Here is a 15,876-nt window from a genome sequence, read left to right as displayed (position 1 = left end):
ATATTGTTTAGTTATTTCTAACCACTTCCTTTTTTTATTGCAAGCTTTAAAAGCAAAAATTTTGTCTGGTTTATTTGTTGTATCCTTGCCTCAGAACAGTTTCAAATACAGTCAGCTTTCAATAATTACTTATTGCAGGAATAAACAAACTAATAAAAGCCAATAAAATGAACAATCACAATGTGTGATAACAAGAAATGGAACACACTTTGGGCCAGGAAACTGTCCCAGAAAGAACTTGTCGGCCCGTCAGAGGCAAAGAGAGCCCACGGCCCTGAGGAAGAGGAGACTGGGAGTCCCGAGCCCCCAGCAGCTCCAGCCTCTGCCTCCAGCGCTGGTTCACGGCGAGACCCAGGATGTTCGCCTTCAGGAATGACTCCATCTGTTTCCCGGATATGCCCTCCAGGCGTTCCAGGTCCTCCACCTGGCTGAAGGGGCCATGGAGCTCCCTCCAGCCCACGATGAGCTGGGCCTTCTTTTGGCCAATGAGTTGCAGGCTGCGCAGATCCCGGGCAGAGCCTTCATTCAGCAGATCTTAATATTTTTTGGCGCCCATGAGCCAGTAGCTCCGGGCTGATCTGTAGCTCCCAGCAGTCCTCAGCCTTCTCCTCTGGCTCTGAAGCATCCAGGGACTCCAGCTTTCTCTTCTGGCCTTTCTTCTTCAGGATGTGGATCTCAGCATTTGGGGATGCTGCCTGCTCCTGAATCAGTTGTAAGGACATCACCACAGCCTTTTTGAGGGGCTTTGCTACAGTGACTGTGCGGCGGGCAAGCGGTCGGAGCATTGTGGAAGACGAGTTCTCTTTATCCTTTGGGTCCACAGCCTCCTGGGCCAGAACCTTGGCTTCCAGTTCTTTTTGCTTCATCTTAAGCCTCTCAATCTCCAAATCCTTCTCCTCCATTGTCTTCATGAGCACCATCCACTCTCGCCTTGGGGTGTTCAGCCTGTGGGTCCCCTGGCTCCCCTGGGAGCCCAGCAGATGGTCCAAGCTTAGGAGGCCTCCAGCACAGTGGGGTCTATGCTACTTAACTTCTGTAGGGGGCTGAGTTCCTGGGAGGCCCGGAGTGCAGGAGAGTTCTTTGAAAAGGGATCCCAGACAAGATTATGGCAGAGTGGAATTTTTAGGCACCTGGAAGAGTTACTGAGAAGTGAGGGGAAGCATTTTAAAGAGACACAACAGTTTTTAGGAAGGCATATGGTTGAGAGAACATTTCATTCATTCCCTGTTACTGGAGTAAAGAATATCTATGAAAAAATGGTTCGTGATAAGAGTCTTCTATGTCATGCTAAGTAGTTTGTATTTCACACCAAATGTGATAAGAATTGACTGAAGGAATAGTTCCATTACTCTGCCATTTAGGAAGATTAATCTAGTGGGAATGAGGAAGATGTACTGTAGGAGGCAAGAACAGGGCACAAAACCCACATAGGAAGAAGTGTGTGTAGTACTCCAGTTAGAAACAATTAAAGTAGTGATGAAAGGGATGAAGCAGAAGGAACATGGAAGAACACACACCAAGACATGATGACTGCATATCCAGAATAAGAGGATGAGAGTTGCCTATGTCAGTTTAACAACTATTCACTTTGGTACAGTTCTGAATTTGTCCAGGATTTATCTCTCCTAAAGGGAGAAAATAGACAAACATTCTTTTCTTGATACATAATTGCCGCTTAAAACAATTCAAAATGTCTATGTTCAAGCCCTACCTCTGCTTTTATGATCTAGTCATTTAACTTCGTTTGGTTTCCTATGAATAGAATTTGTTAGAAAATCAAAGGGATAATGGATGAGAAAGTATTTTAAGTTATAAATGGGTCTATAAATATCGGTGTCATTATCTTCTTATTTTTCTCCACTACTTGTACTTTCTATTCTCTTACATATTTAGTTTTTATTTAAATTTTCCCCCAATCTCCTACCTATATTATTTTTCTTCTTCACCTTCTCTTTCTTATCTTTATTCTCTTTCAACACAATGAAATAGCTTATTAGTGCCATATTAATGATCTCACTATTAGAGAACCTTCAACAAAGCTTTAGACTATTTCATGTATCTAGACCATAGGAAGTATTCATATATTTTAATAGTTACATAAAGTGTGTCACAGAGCATAAATTTTGATATTAATAACAATGGTGATAAGAAGTTGATATTTTTAAAAGATTTAATGAGCTCCAGATTTAATGAGCTTTGCATTATTTTATTTAATCCTTATTATAATCTTGAATATAAGTGGTATTATCCAATTTTACCTGGACACTGAGTCCTAAGGAAGAATATGTAGTGTACTTAGCATATGAAGTTGGAGATTAAATTCACATAGGTATATCTCCAAATACTTTATTCTTAGCATTCACTCTATCCCACAGAAATATACTCATTGAGTCAGGCTCCTATCTCCTCTTTTAAGTTTGTTCATTCTATAAGCATATATTGGGCATGGTACAGTGTCTAACCTTAGAAAAAAGCCACAACAACATATACAGGTAATGTGAATAAGTATTAAACAAATACATGTAAATAAATTATAATTATTTATAAATAAATATAAAGCATTCTACATATGAAATTATTTTGAAATTGAAGAATTTGTTAAACAAAGTACAAAGACATATGGGGCACCTGGGTGGCTCAGTTGGCTAAGCAGCTGCCTTCAGCTCAGGTAATGATCGCCGGGTCTGGGATCGAGCCCCACATCAGTCTCCCTGCTCTGCGGGGTAGCCTGCTTGTCCCTCTCCCTGTGCCTGCTGCTCTGCCTACTTGTGGTCTCTCTCCATATCTCTAATAAATAAATAAAATCTTTAAAAAAAAGTATAAAGCCATACAAATATACAACATGTTCAGGAAAAAATAAATATTTCAAGGTATCAAGGAAACAGCATTCTTCACCTTGGGGAATGCAAACCCCTAAAGACTTTTCAAAGGTAGCAGGGCCTAGAGGGTTTTAAGTCAGTGGAGGGCTTAATGACATACATGTAGCAGGGCTCTATGCTCAGAGTTTCTGACACAGTGGTCTAAGTTGGGACAAGAAACAACATTTACCCATGAATACATGAAACAGTATAGAAAGAAAAATAATCCATCAATTTTATTATTAGATGTATTTCAAATAAAATGTATTTTTATCAGTAACACTAATATACCAATTAATGTAATATGTTTAGATTTAAGATATGTACACATACGTGCACACACACACACACACACACACATGAATGAGCTCTTGTCATTTGTGACAATATGAATCAACCTATGGTATTATGTTAAGTAAAATTAGTCAGACAGAGAAAGATGAATACCATGCAATTTCACTAATATGTGAAATCTAAAAAACAAACAAACAAACAAACAAACAAAATCCCAAAACTAACAAATAAAGAAGAATACGGAGACTAAACTGGTGGTTGTAGAGGGGAGAGGGTGAGGGGTGAGCAAAATGGGTAAGGGGGAGTGGGGGACATAGGCTTCCAGTGATGGAATAAATAAGTCACAGGAACAAAAAGAATAGCATAGGTAATATAGTAGTGGTATTTTAATGGTTCATAGTGACAAATGTTAGCTATATTTTTGGTGAGCATAGCAAAATATAGTTGTTGACTTACTTGGAACTAATGTAACATTATGTGTCACCTAAATTTCAGTAGAAAAATAATTAAAATGCCAAGCCATACCAAAAATAAGTTTCATATGACAACTTGAGTTTAACACATTGGTAACTAAAATATACTAGAAATTATATTATTTGTAACTAGTTACTTTTGTGATAAAAAGGACTTAACTGTTATCTTAAAATGTACAAGGGATATTATATTATTATTTAAATAATTCTTAAGAATATTCTCAGGCAAAAGTATATAATGCACTTTGGCATAGATTATATAAGAGAGGTGTAAACTACACCAGAAAATATAGAATGAACACTTGGTACAAAACATGGAGTACTTTAAATATCTTGCTAAATCTTAAAATTTCTGTAAACAAAGGTTTTCACTTTAGGGAGTGGCCCTATTGGACTTGAGTAGGAAAAAGATAACTCTGGTTGCAATGTAATAAATGGGATGGAATAAGTGAGAAACCAGAGGCAGTTGGGATGCATTTAGGTGATTAATACAATAGACAATTGTAAAAAATAGTCCCAGCTAAAAATAATAGTAGTTTTCTAGTGAAACAGTGATAGCAAGGATTTATAACAAACAACAACAACAAAACTGGGTGCAGGGTTGGGGGAAATTATTGAGATAAAATGTCTACAAAATGGGGAGTGGATGATGAAACAGTAGTCATTCCCCTTTATCTGCAGTTTCATTTTCTGTGGTTTCAGTTACCAGTGGTCAGTTAAGGTCCTGAAGCAGATGAGCCTCCTGACATTTCAGGCGAAAGGCAACAGTAGCCTAATGCTATGTCACAATGCCTATGTCATTCATCTCACTTCACCTCATCATGAAGGCATTTTATCATCTCACATCATCACAAAGAGGACCACATTCATACAACCTATATTACAGTATATTGCTATTATTCTATTTTATTATTAGTTACTGTTGTTAATCTCTTACTATGCCTAGTTTATAAATTAAACTTTATCATGGGTAGTGGTGCATAGGTAAAAACATAGTATAAATAGGGCTTGGTACTATCCATGGTTTCAGGGGGTTCTTGGAACATAGCCACCACAGACAAGGGTGAACTACAGTAAAAGAATCAATGATGACTCTCAGTAGGCAACACTTAAATTTTTATCTTTGTATCTATCTACTATCTACCTATTTATCATCTGTCTATCCATTCTGTCTCCCTGAACCATTTGAATAAGCTATATATCTGTTTATCTAACTGCGTCCTGGAAGCCTATTTGGATATTTCTGCCGTGAATGTCTCAAATAGAACTAATTATCTACTTGTCACTATATAAATCTCTTCCCCTCCACACTCTCATATATTCTTGAAAAAAATGTGCATTCTTTTGTTGTTAGGTAAAGCATTCTTCAAATGTAAATTAGATCTCATTGACTGATGGTGTTTGACCTGCTCTTCTATAATCATTCTGATTTACTGCCTGTTCCATCAATTACTCAAAGAGGTTGTTGATAATAAATGTCACATATGAAAAACCCACAGCTAAGATTATACTCAATGATAAAAAAACAAAACCAAACAAAAAAAAACCTGAGAGCTTTCTCCACAAAATCAGGAACAAGACAAGGATGTCCTCTCTCACCACTTTTATTCAATACAGTCTTGAAAGTCCTAGATACAGCAATCAGAAAAGAAAAAGAAGTAAGGAGTATATATATTGGTAAAGAGGTAAAACTTCCACTATTTGTGGACGACATGGTACTAAACAGAGAAAACCCTAAAGGCTCCACCAAAAGAACTGCTAGAACTGAAAAGTGAATTCAGTAAGATTGAAGGATACTAAATCAATGTGCAGAAATCTGTTGCATTTCTATACACTAATAATGAAGCAGCAGGAAGAGAAATTAAGAAAACAATCCCAGTTACACTTGCACCAAAAATTATAAAAATTTTATAAAATTTTATAAAAATATAAAAATTTTAAAATAACTAGGAATAAACTTAACTAAGGAGGTAATAGAACTGTACTCTGCAAGCTAGAAAATGTTGATGAAAGAAATTTAAGATGACACAAAGGGAAACATATTCCATGTTTATGAAATGAAAAATATTGTTAAAATATCTATGCTACCCAAAACAATCTACATATTTAATGCAATCTTTATCAAGATATCAACAGCATTTTTCACAGAACTAGAAAAAACAATCCTAAAATTTGTATGGAATTACAAAAGACCCCAAATAGCCAAAGCAATCTCAAAAAAGAACAACAAAACTGGAGGTATCACAATCCCAAATTTCAAGATAAACTACAAAGCTGTAGTAATCAAAAAAGTACAGTACTGTCACAAAAACAGATCAATGAAACCGAATAGAAAGCCCAAAAATAAACCCATAATTATATGGCCAATTAACCTTCAACAAAGGAGGCAAGAAAATGCAATTGGAAAAAGTCTCTTCAGCCAATGGCATTGGGAAAACTGATCAGCGACCTACAAAAAAATGAAATTGGACCACTTTCTTCCATCATACAAAAAAAAAAAAAAATCTCAAAATGAGTTAAAGACCTAAATGTGAGATGTGAAATCATAAATATCCTAAAAGAGGACACAGGCAGTAATTTGTCTGACATTACCAATAGCAACATTTTTCTAGATAGATCCCCTGAGGCAAGGGAAACAAGCAAAAAGAAGTTCGTGGGACTACATCAAAATTAAAAGCTGCACAGTGAAGGAAACAACAAAACTAAAAGGCAACCTATGAAATGGTAGAAGATACTTGTCAATGATATATCTCATAAAGTGTTAGTATTCAAAATATATAAAGAACTTACACAACTCCACACACACATGCACACACACGCATGTAATCCAATTAAAAATTGGCAGAAGCATAAACAGACATTTCTCCAAAGAACATATTCAGATGACCAACAGACACATAAAAAGATGCTCAACATCACTTATCAGGAAAATGTAAATCAAAACCACAGCGACATATTACCTCACACCTGTCAGAATGGATAAAATAAAAAATGTAAGAAACAGCTAGTGTTGGTGAGGATGTGGAGAAAAAGGAACCCTTGTGCACTGTTGATGGGAATGCATATTGGTATAGCCACAATAGAAAACAGTAGAGGGAAGTTCCTCAAGATGTTAAAAATAGAACTGTCTTATGATCCAGCAATTGACCTACTGGGTATTTACCCCCTCAAAATGAAAACAATAATTCAAAAAGATATATGTGCCCCTATGTTTACTGCAGCATTATTTACAGTAGGCAAATTATGAAAGTAACCCAAGTGCCCATTGATAGATAAATGGATAGAGAAGTTATGGAATATTATTAAGCCATAAAAAGAATGACATCTTGCCATTTGCAACAACATGAATGGATCTAGAAAGCATAATGCTAAGCCAAATAAGTCAGAGAAAGACAAATACCGTGAGTTCAATCACATGTGGAATTGAAGAAACAAACCAACCAAGAAAAAAAAGAGAAAAACCAAAACCAAAACCAAAACCAAACCAAAACAAACAAACAAAAAACACAAAAAACAAACCAAAACAAAGCCAAAAACTATTAATTATAGAGAAGTGATAATTACAAGAGGGAAAGTGGGTAGAGAATAAGTGATGTAGGTAAAGGAGATTAAGTGTGCACTTATCATGATGAGTACTGAGTAATATACAGAAGTTGAATAACTATATTCTATACCTGAAACTAGAACACTGTATGTCAACTATACTGGAATTAAGTTTTTAAAAAGAGTGTTAAAGACACAAAGTACAACTGTGGATTTGTTCTGTCTCTTTCAGTTCTTTCAATTTTTGCTTCATGTATTTTGAAGTGTTATTGTTTTATGCATACTTATTTCTATCTCATGTCTTGGTAAATTGACCATTTTATTAACATATAATGTTCCACTTTGTCATTGGCAATATATTCGCTTTTAAGTCTATTTTGTCTGATATTAATATAGTTATTTCAGCTTTCTTTTGTTGAATATTCACATGGTGTGTAATTTTCTCTTTTTATTTGTAGTCTACCTATCATTATATTTTAAATATGCTTCTTGTGAACTGAATATAATTGGGTCATGTTTTTTAATATTTTTCCAAAGTTCTTACTTTAGTGTGTTTATACCACTCACATTTAATGCAAAAACTGATATCATATGACTTGATCTGCCATGATTTGTTTCCTTTAATTTTTAACTCTTGTTTCTTCTTTCCTGCTTTTCTTTAGGTTACTTAACTTTTTTTTTTCATTTTGATTTATCTGTAGTATTTTGAGTATATCTCTGTATATTTAATGGTTTCTTTAGCAATTACAATGTACATAAGTAACATATCATAGTCTATTAGTGCCAACACTTTTTCTCTTCAAATGTAATCTAGAAAACTTACCAACAGATCCCTTGGCTTTTCTTATTCATGACATTACCTTAAATATGACCCATGTATACACTGAAATATCAGACAATGCTGTAATTTTTGCCTTGTACTATCAAATATAATTTTAAAAACTCAGAAGAGTCTATTTTTTCTTTCTTTTGCTCTTTATTCTTGATGTTCCCAGTTTCCTACTCTTATATTTCCTTGATGCTTTAACAAATTCCCTTAATCAATTTTGTAGAGGAACTTTACGGATGATGCATTATCATAGATCTCTTTTAACAGAGAAGGTTTATTTCAAATTCATTCCTAAAGGATAAATTCTTGATCAAAGGTTTTTGTTTTGTTTTTCCAATCCGCCCCCCACTTTCTTTTGGCCTCCTTTGATGAGAGATCTATCGTCACTTCATTATCTTTCTATAAGTGAAGTATTTGTTATCCTCAGTTCCTTTCAAAACTTTCATTGTCTTTAGTTTTCAGAAATGTGATTATGTTATGTGTTAACCTAGATCTCTCCATAATTGTTCTGTTTGGATTTTGCTCACCCCCTTGAATTTTTAGATTTGGATATTTTGCCAGATTTGGGGGTAGGGGTGAGGGGTTATAACATTATTTCATTTCTTTTCCTTTCTCATTTAATTTGAGACTTTCCTTATTCATGTTCAGGTGAGTAACTTTGGATTATATCCCAAACATTTTGGCTATTATGTTATGAGATTCTAGTTCCTATTTAAATCCTATACTTTAGGAGGTAGTCAATCTGTTAAGGTCAGGACATACATCTCAGTTCAGTAGTGCTGGTTGTGATTTAAAGGTCGATTTAGTTTTCAAAGTCTTTGCATGTTATCCTATTCTGACCCAGTTGTGTGTTACCTAGAGGCCAATCTGAAACCTGGGTGTTATTTCATAAAGTACTTCAGTCTGCAAACATTTGTTCTGCTATGTCTGAATGGTTTTACAGAAAAGCCACACAAATTCCTACCAGGCTTCCATACACAGAGTTAAAGAATCCTTTTTTCTAGCTCCTTCCTCTCTGTATTCTTTCCTTAATTCTCTAGCTAGGAACAGTGAAGAGGTGTATCTTTGTTGCCTTTCATTTGGGAAAGCCAGTAGGGCTCCATCTCATGGTCTCTGTAGTGAATGTTAGATATGAGAAGGAAAACCAACCATTAATGTTGTATGGAAAAGGTTAGCAAGGCTGTACTTATAGTCTCCATGGTTACAGCACTCAGTGGGGAAACAGAGGGACAAAGCTTTTTGCATAACATTATTCTGAAATGAAGCAGATGTAGTCAAAAAGGCTTTGCCATGTAAGGCTGTGCTTCTTTTTCCAAGTCTTTTTCTTCTCTTTTCAGAGGCTTCTCATTAATGTTTTATATTTTCTGGGTTTTTAGTTGTGTTTAGTGGGGGAAAAAAATGGGTGGAATATGCTTGTTCCATCTTGTCCAGAAGTAGAAATCTCATCTGCTCTCCTTGTCTTCCAAAGAAACCAGAGAATACCAATATCATTCATTAGGTTGACCAAGCCAGGAACTGAGTTTGAGACCAGGTCCTACAATCCTCTAGAAGTTGTGATTTTTTTCATCACCAATGCCATTGACCTAGTTTAAGTACTGTTCATTGTTAATTACTTTTTGTACTGATAACTGAAAAATTTTCATGGATGTTCTCTACCTCTAATATTTTTCTATCTTCAGTCTATTCCCTATTCTCTAATCAGAATAACCATTCCAAACTGAAAATCTTCACATATTACTTTACTTAAAATTTTTCAACAGTTTCTGATTTAATTTAGGAAAACTTGTCCCCTTTACATGGTCATTTGCCATCTGGACTCTCCAACTTCATCACTCTTACTTTTATACATTTTGTTTCCATTACAGGGAGCTTCATTCACTTTCTAACAGACCATACTTTTGCTTTCCCTAGCAACGGTCCACCATTTCACCTGGATGGATATAACTCATTCTCAGGAAAAAATAAAATAAAATAAACTGTTCCTAAGTGTTCCCTCTTACTGTTCCTTAAAGAACTCAAAAAGTACCACTCAATATTAACCAAGGTTCTACCTTCTCCAATAGACTATAAATTTAATGAGAAATTTGCAATTTCAATCTGTTCATCAGTCTCTTTCCAGAACCTGATACATTATACACTTTAAAAAAAAGAAATGGTTTGAAGGAATGAATGTTTGTATCAAAGACCTTGAGCCTGGGTAACTGAGCAGATAATGATATCATTATCTAAGGTAGAGAACCCAGTAGGAGATCTGATTTCCTGGCAGATGATTGGAGTAAATCCTTCTGGAACTTAATGGCTTTGTTGTAGCAATAGCACTTCCATACTCATTCTCTCTCTCTCTCTCTATATATATATACACATATATATATATGTATATATATATATATGTGTATATATATATATATATAATTTATGAGGGTATGTGGGTGTGCCTACATGGTGGTTTCCTACATAAACAAGAGTAATATGTGCAACTAAGTATAAGATGAGGAGATAGAACTCTTTTAAGTTCTTGAGGAAGAAATACTTCTGGTGATATAAAGTCTGAACATGTTTAGTTGAAAAATATGTGCTATTATAAAAGAATTGAATATAGACTTGTAGCTCTAAATCCAAGAGAGTAGAGGGAATTTGCAGAGGTCAATAACACATGAGGAAAGTATGGCCTCTATAAATGAGTGGGATTATTGAGTGAAAAGTATTGTTTGTCCTTAGGCCTGAGGTTTCTACAATTCAGTGTTTTTTTGGGGTTATATGCTTAAAGCCTAAGGTTAACAAATCTTTACTAGTTTTTAATATATAACAAACAGGCAATATGATATAAAAGAAATCTGAGAAATTAATTATTTTTAATATAAAAGTATAAACATTAAAATAGAGCTGTTGGTTCCTGTATTCTCCCTTCTTTGTGATAATATCAAACAATTTATATGGAAAGTACAGTAATGATTAAAAAAAAAAAGAAAAATGAGACTTCCAGTGTCCCTGGCATATAAGGGAATTAAAAGTCATCACTCCAGCCTACCAAGTAAAAAGATGAACTGAAACAAGTTTTAGTTTCCAGAGCCTCAGGTTTCATATACATATAGTAAGATAGAAATACTTTTCCCATGTCAATGCTTGGTCTTCAGCTTTATAATAAATGTAAAACATTTACTACATGTATAAGTCAAAATAATCATAAGCAATCATAAATAATAATAGAAATCAAAGAAATCATAAGAAAAAATCTTAAGCTCATGTAAGGGGCTATGACAGAGGGAGGCAAAATTTCTTTTGTAACAAGTATTTTTAAAGTGAGGCAGGGCACAGTGAAGTTTATTTCATGGAATACTAAATCACTGAAAAGTGTTCAGTCCTATTCAGAAGGCTTTTGTGCCCCTAACAAGCTTTGTATCAAAATGTGCAGACTCATTTTTTATACTTTCTTTTATTTCATTTACTTTCTTATTTACAAAGATTAATTTATCCAAACCAGAAAATATACAAGGTGACAAGTTTCCTTCACATTTTGAAATTCATTTTTTAACAAACATTTTTTAATAAACTCATCTCATAGTCATTTAATTCTCTCAAGGGATAAAATATTTGTTTGTTGTTTTCCAACCCCACAAAGTTAGAAATTAAAATACTGAAAAATGAGAAGCAATAAATTGTGGCCTATAAAAATGATAATCTTGTAGCTTCTGGTTTTGTTACTCTGTAGAAAATTAACCAACTCTCTAATATAACCTAAAGGTAGCTAATCTGATTTAATCTAATCTAAAGTTAACTAATCTTTGAGTTAAAAAGTTATTCTTTCTTTTGCCTTCTTTCTTTAATGAGTTATTTAGATACCTATAAATGTGATCTACCATCTTTCTGCTGGCTCATAATTAATAAATAGAGAAAAGTTTGATCTGAGAAAAACTGAAACAAACAAGAAAAAACACTGAACAAAAAAACCTTTTGAATATTTTTCATTTTCCCATCTTGTCTCCTACCTTCTTTTTAAGTTCTCCCACCTTCCTTCCTCCTCACCTTCCTTCTTTCCTTTTCCCCCTTAGTCCCTTTCTCATCTTCCTTTCCATTAAGTACTTCCTTCTTTCCTGCTCTTTTCCTTTATTTTTTTCTAACTTTACCTATTTTTGACCAAGCTATAGAGTACTACCAATTTTTTATGCACTAACAATATTTGTTATCTCATTATAGCCTTGCTATCATGCAGCATGAAGTGTTTGTCCTTCATCTTATTATTTTACCTCTGGAAATAACAGACAAATATAATAAACTATTCTACTTTATAAATTATAAATATTAATTTACTTACTTTATGAAATAAATATGATTAATTTACTTATTTATGAAAAAGTAAATTAATGAGACATTCAGGTAACCTGGGAAATAGACTCTGAGACTTTTTGCATACTTGTGAAAACTGAGGAAAAAGAATTAAAAAGAGAAAGAATCTGAATTGCAGTTTACTATTTTAGACATTACATATAAATGAAATTGTACCAAAAAAGAAAAAAAAAAACAAAACACTGATGCTTCAGAAATTGGAAAATAAATAATGAATCTCAGTAGGCAGTGAACTTTTTTGTTAGTGTCATGGGTTCTTGTATTACTGGTTGTGAATGTGAATATTACATTGCAGAATAGGATGCTGCATTAGTGGAACACCAACTTAATGCAATCTTCAGTACAAAATCTGGTTTCTGACAAATTTTACTTTTTATATAGAAATTTTACTTTTTATATTATTATTCTCAGCAATGGCTTTGCCTTAAACTGCATTATGAGGGACAAAACTGAAAAAAGAAACAAAATGTTAAAAATGTGTAGCTAATATAAAATTCAGTTTCTAAAGTCCAACAGCTAAAACAAAACACATTCTAAAACAGAAAAATAAAAAAGCATAAACTAAAACCAAATGTTGCTTTGCTAGTAATGGCACTCATAAGATACCCATAAATGTAGCACTTTTGTAAACTTAACTTGGATTTTAAGGGCCTAACCATTGGGTCATGCCCATGTTTCCTTATTTTTCCATGACCAAAATTAGTATGATCCACAAAGCCTAAAATATTTATTCTCTAGTCCTTAGCAGATATTGATTGACTGTTTGCTGACCATGAGTCAAGACTAAAGATTTATGAGAGCCTCTGTTTTCTCATGAGCCTAGATTAAAATCTTGGGAATTTCTACCCTTCCAGTTAGCTACATGATTCAGAAGATAAAAGTACATATAGACAGTATTGCAGTCAAGATCACAACAGAAAACATAGGTCACTTAAAATTACTTCAAGAGACTTTAGCAATAAAACATGTATTTGCAAGAGTGTGAATGGATATAAAGGAACTACAAAGAATATATAGTAACCTTGGTCTAGTAATAGGAGAGGACTACCCCAAGACCCAGAAGTAATGAAGGGAAGAAGCAGTTACCAGAACACAAAAGAAAGAGACTTTTCGAGAAGATTGCCTTTAGAGAAGCAGTAACCTTTGGTCCCGGAACTCAGTAGTCCTGAGGTACTTCTTAGGGAAAGAACCAGAGCGATAACACCCTGACCTCACTTTCTCCCTTCCTTGAATCTCTTACTGTGATATCCCACTGGGGATTGAAATGGCAACCAGAGGGCACAGAAACCAGGTCTTCAGTTGTAAACCAGGTCAGTGTCTTAGGGCATAGGGCCAAATGAAAAAGGGTGAAAAGCAGATCAAGGAGAAGAAATGAGAAGACAGAAAATATGGTTGAAATAATATGAGTGAGTTTTCCAAATAGGTTGGAACATCTGATCAGGTTTTAATAAAAATATACCAATCAGTGATCTTTAATATGACTAGCACTGTGTGTGTGTGTGTGTGTGTGTGTGTGTGTGTGTGTGAAGAACAAGAGAAGAGGCAAGAATGGCTGCATTTACCCCAATGTCTAAGTACATAGGCTTATACATACCTGTATAAAGGGAAATAATAAAAAAGTAATTTAGCTGGGGCACCTGAGTGGCTCAGTGGGTTGGGCTGCTGCCTTCGGCTCCGGTCAGAATCCCAGGGCCGTGGGATGGAGTCCCACATCGGGCTCCTTGCTCAGCAGGGAGCCTGCTTCTCTCTCTGCCTCTGCCTGCTTGTGCATGCTCTCTCTCTCTGACAAATAAATAAATAAAATCTTTAAAAAAATAAAGTAATTTTGCTATTCCCCCTAAATACGCAAATTCCTAACATGATTTTTTTCTAGATTCTCTAGTTGATTTAGAAGTTTACTGAATACTTTCAGAAAACATCAGAGATATTAATCCCTTAGTATGTTTTTCAATTATCTACCTACTCTTTAATGGAAAAATTTTCAGTAAAAACTGTGACCAATTTCAAACAATGACATCAAATTTTGGGGAATAGCTTTGGTCCAAAATTATCTACAGAGTTTGCAGCAACTACAAATTATGTCAGCAATTTCTAAAATTCACACTTTAATTTATATATTTATTCCATGAAAATACATTTATCAATTAAAGTTATTTGCTTAGAAACATAAGTTTTACCTAATCATCTCTTTTGTTAGTCATAGCATCACAAGTTTTGTTTTATTTTGTTTTGTTTTGTTGTTTCTGTTTTTGTTTTGTGGTGTTTTCCCTCCCAAGTATTTCCTCTGTAATTTCATAGAGTCAGGGAAATTTCTGAACAACTTTTTAATGAGCAAAAAAGATCACTGGGTAGCTATTTTTGTTTTTTATTTTCTGAGACATTTTATTTTATGAGACATTTTGCACATCTGTAAATTGTAAAAAACCTGATAATATTGTAAAAATTTTGCCCATAGATATGAAAATAAACTCTGTCCAGTGGAAAGTAATTGATTATTCCCTGTGGATATTGACCAGTTTTGGTTCTATTTATAAATTCATCTCAGATTTACTGAGTTACTTATATAGGTGTGGTTATTTGAATTCTGCTTGAAATCAACTATAACATTTTGATATTTTCCTCATTAATTATTGAATAAACAAAAATTTTAACTTGTGTATATTTCCTATTTGTATGAGAGTGATGATTTCACCATTATTTTTTTCTTTACTTATACAGTGCCTAGAGCCAAGGGTCATGATTTAAACTGAAGAAGTCACATTGGTTTTTTAAGAAGCCTTAAAAGATATTGCTGATTCCCTAGAGGGTGGAAGAAGGATTGCTCAGCAGCAGTTCAAGTAAACATCAATTTAAGCACCGTAGGCTTTATGTGTCAAGTTGATAAAGGAAACAACCAAAAAAGACAAATGCATACAATGCTTCCTAACTTGATCTGTGATTTTTATGATCAACTACAGTATTTAAAAAGCCTGCTGTGTAGTACACTGAAAATACCTTAGAGAATGACAGGGTATGATTTCTGTTCTTTTTTATGGCAGAGAAAAAAGTAATTTTATTGTTGTTTGAATATTTTTATACACATCCTTCACGCTTGGGTTCCCTTATCATGAAAATTGTGGGTTTCCTATGGTTGCATACTGTTATCAGGTTAAGGACAAAAGGTTTACATCTCATGCAAGATTAACTAGGTTTTGCCAATTTTAAAGGTATCATCTATATCCTGTAGGCTCAGAGAGAATTTGGCAGCATTGTCAATCACTTCCCATTTTGCCTGTATACTAGTTTATTTATTATTTAAAAATAATCTGAAGGCAAGTATGCATTGCGTATAATGGGAGAGAAATGTGGGGATTTTTCCCTAAATTTTCCAATTTCATGTGAAAATGAACTCACAAGTACCTTTGATAACAGCCCAAAGCTTCAACCTATATGAAGTGCTCATACTAAAGTAAATACATATGCATATATATATATATATATATGTACACATATACATATATATATATATTTATTGGTGTTCTTTGGTATGGAAATT

General features: G+C 34.1%; 1 protein-coding gene across 1 annotated transcript; it reads right to left on the bottom strand.

Moving 5' to 3' along the window:
- Positions 1-280: 280 nt before the first annotated feature.
- LOC111152676 (kinesin-like protein KIF22) lies at positions 281-1,048 on the bottom strand. Its single transcript, XM_022511239.1, has one exon. The coding sequence runs from the start codon at positions 918-920 to the stop codon at positions 522-524; it is 399 nt and encodes a 132-aa protein (XP_022366947.1). The 5' UTR covers positions 921-1,048; the 3' UTR covers positions 281-521.
- Between the last annotated feature and the right edge of the window lie 14,828 nt (positions 1,049-15,876).

This window comes from Enhydra lutris, unplaced genomic scaffold (assembly GCF_002288905.1).
Source record: "Enhydra lutris kenyoni isolate GAN:26980312 unplaced genomic scaffold, ASM228890v2 scaffoldscaffold3, whole genome shotgun sequence".
Classification (NCBI taxonomy): Eukaryota; Metazoa; Chordata; class Mammalia; order Carnivora; family Mustelidae; genus Enhydra; species Enhydra lutris.
The sequence above is the reverse complement of the archived record's forward strand: the minus strand, read 5'-3'. Positions and strand labels throughout refer to the sequence as shown.

What these genes read in the sequence shown, in the direction of transcription:
- LOC111152676 (XM_022511239.1), bottom strand. Translation starts at nt 920, where the DNA reads ATGGTGCTCATGAAGACAATGGAGGAGAAGGATTTGGAGATTGAGAGG.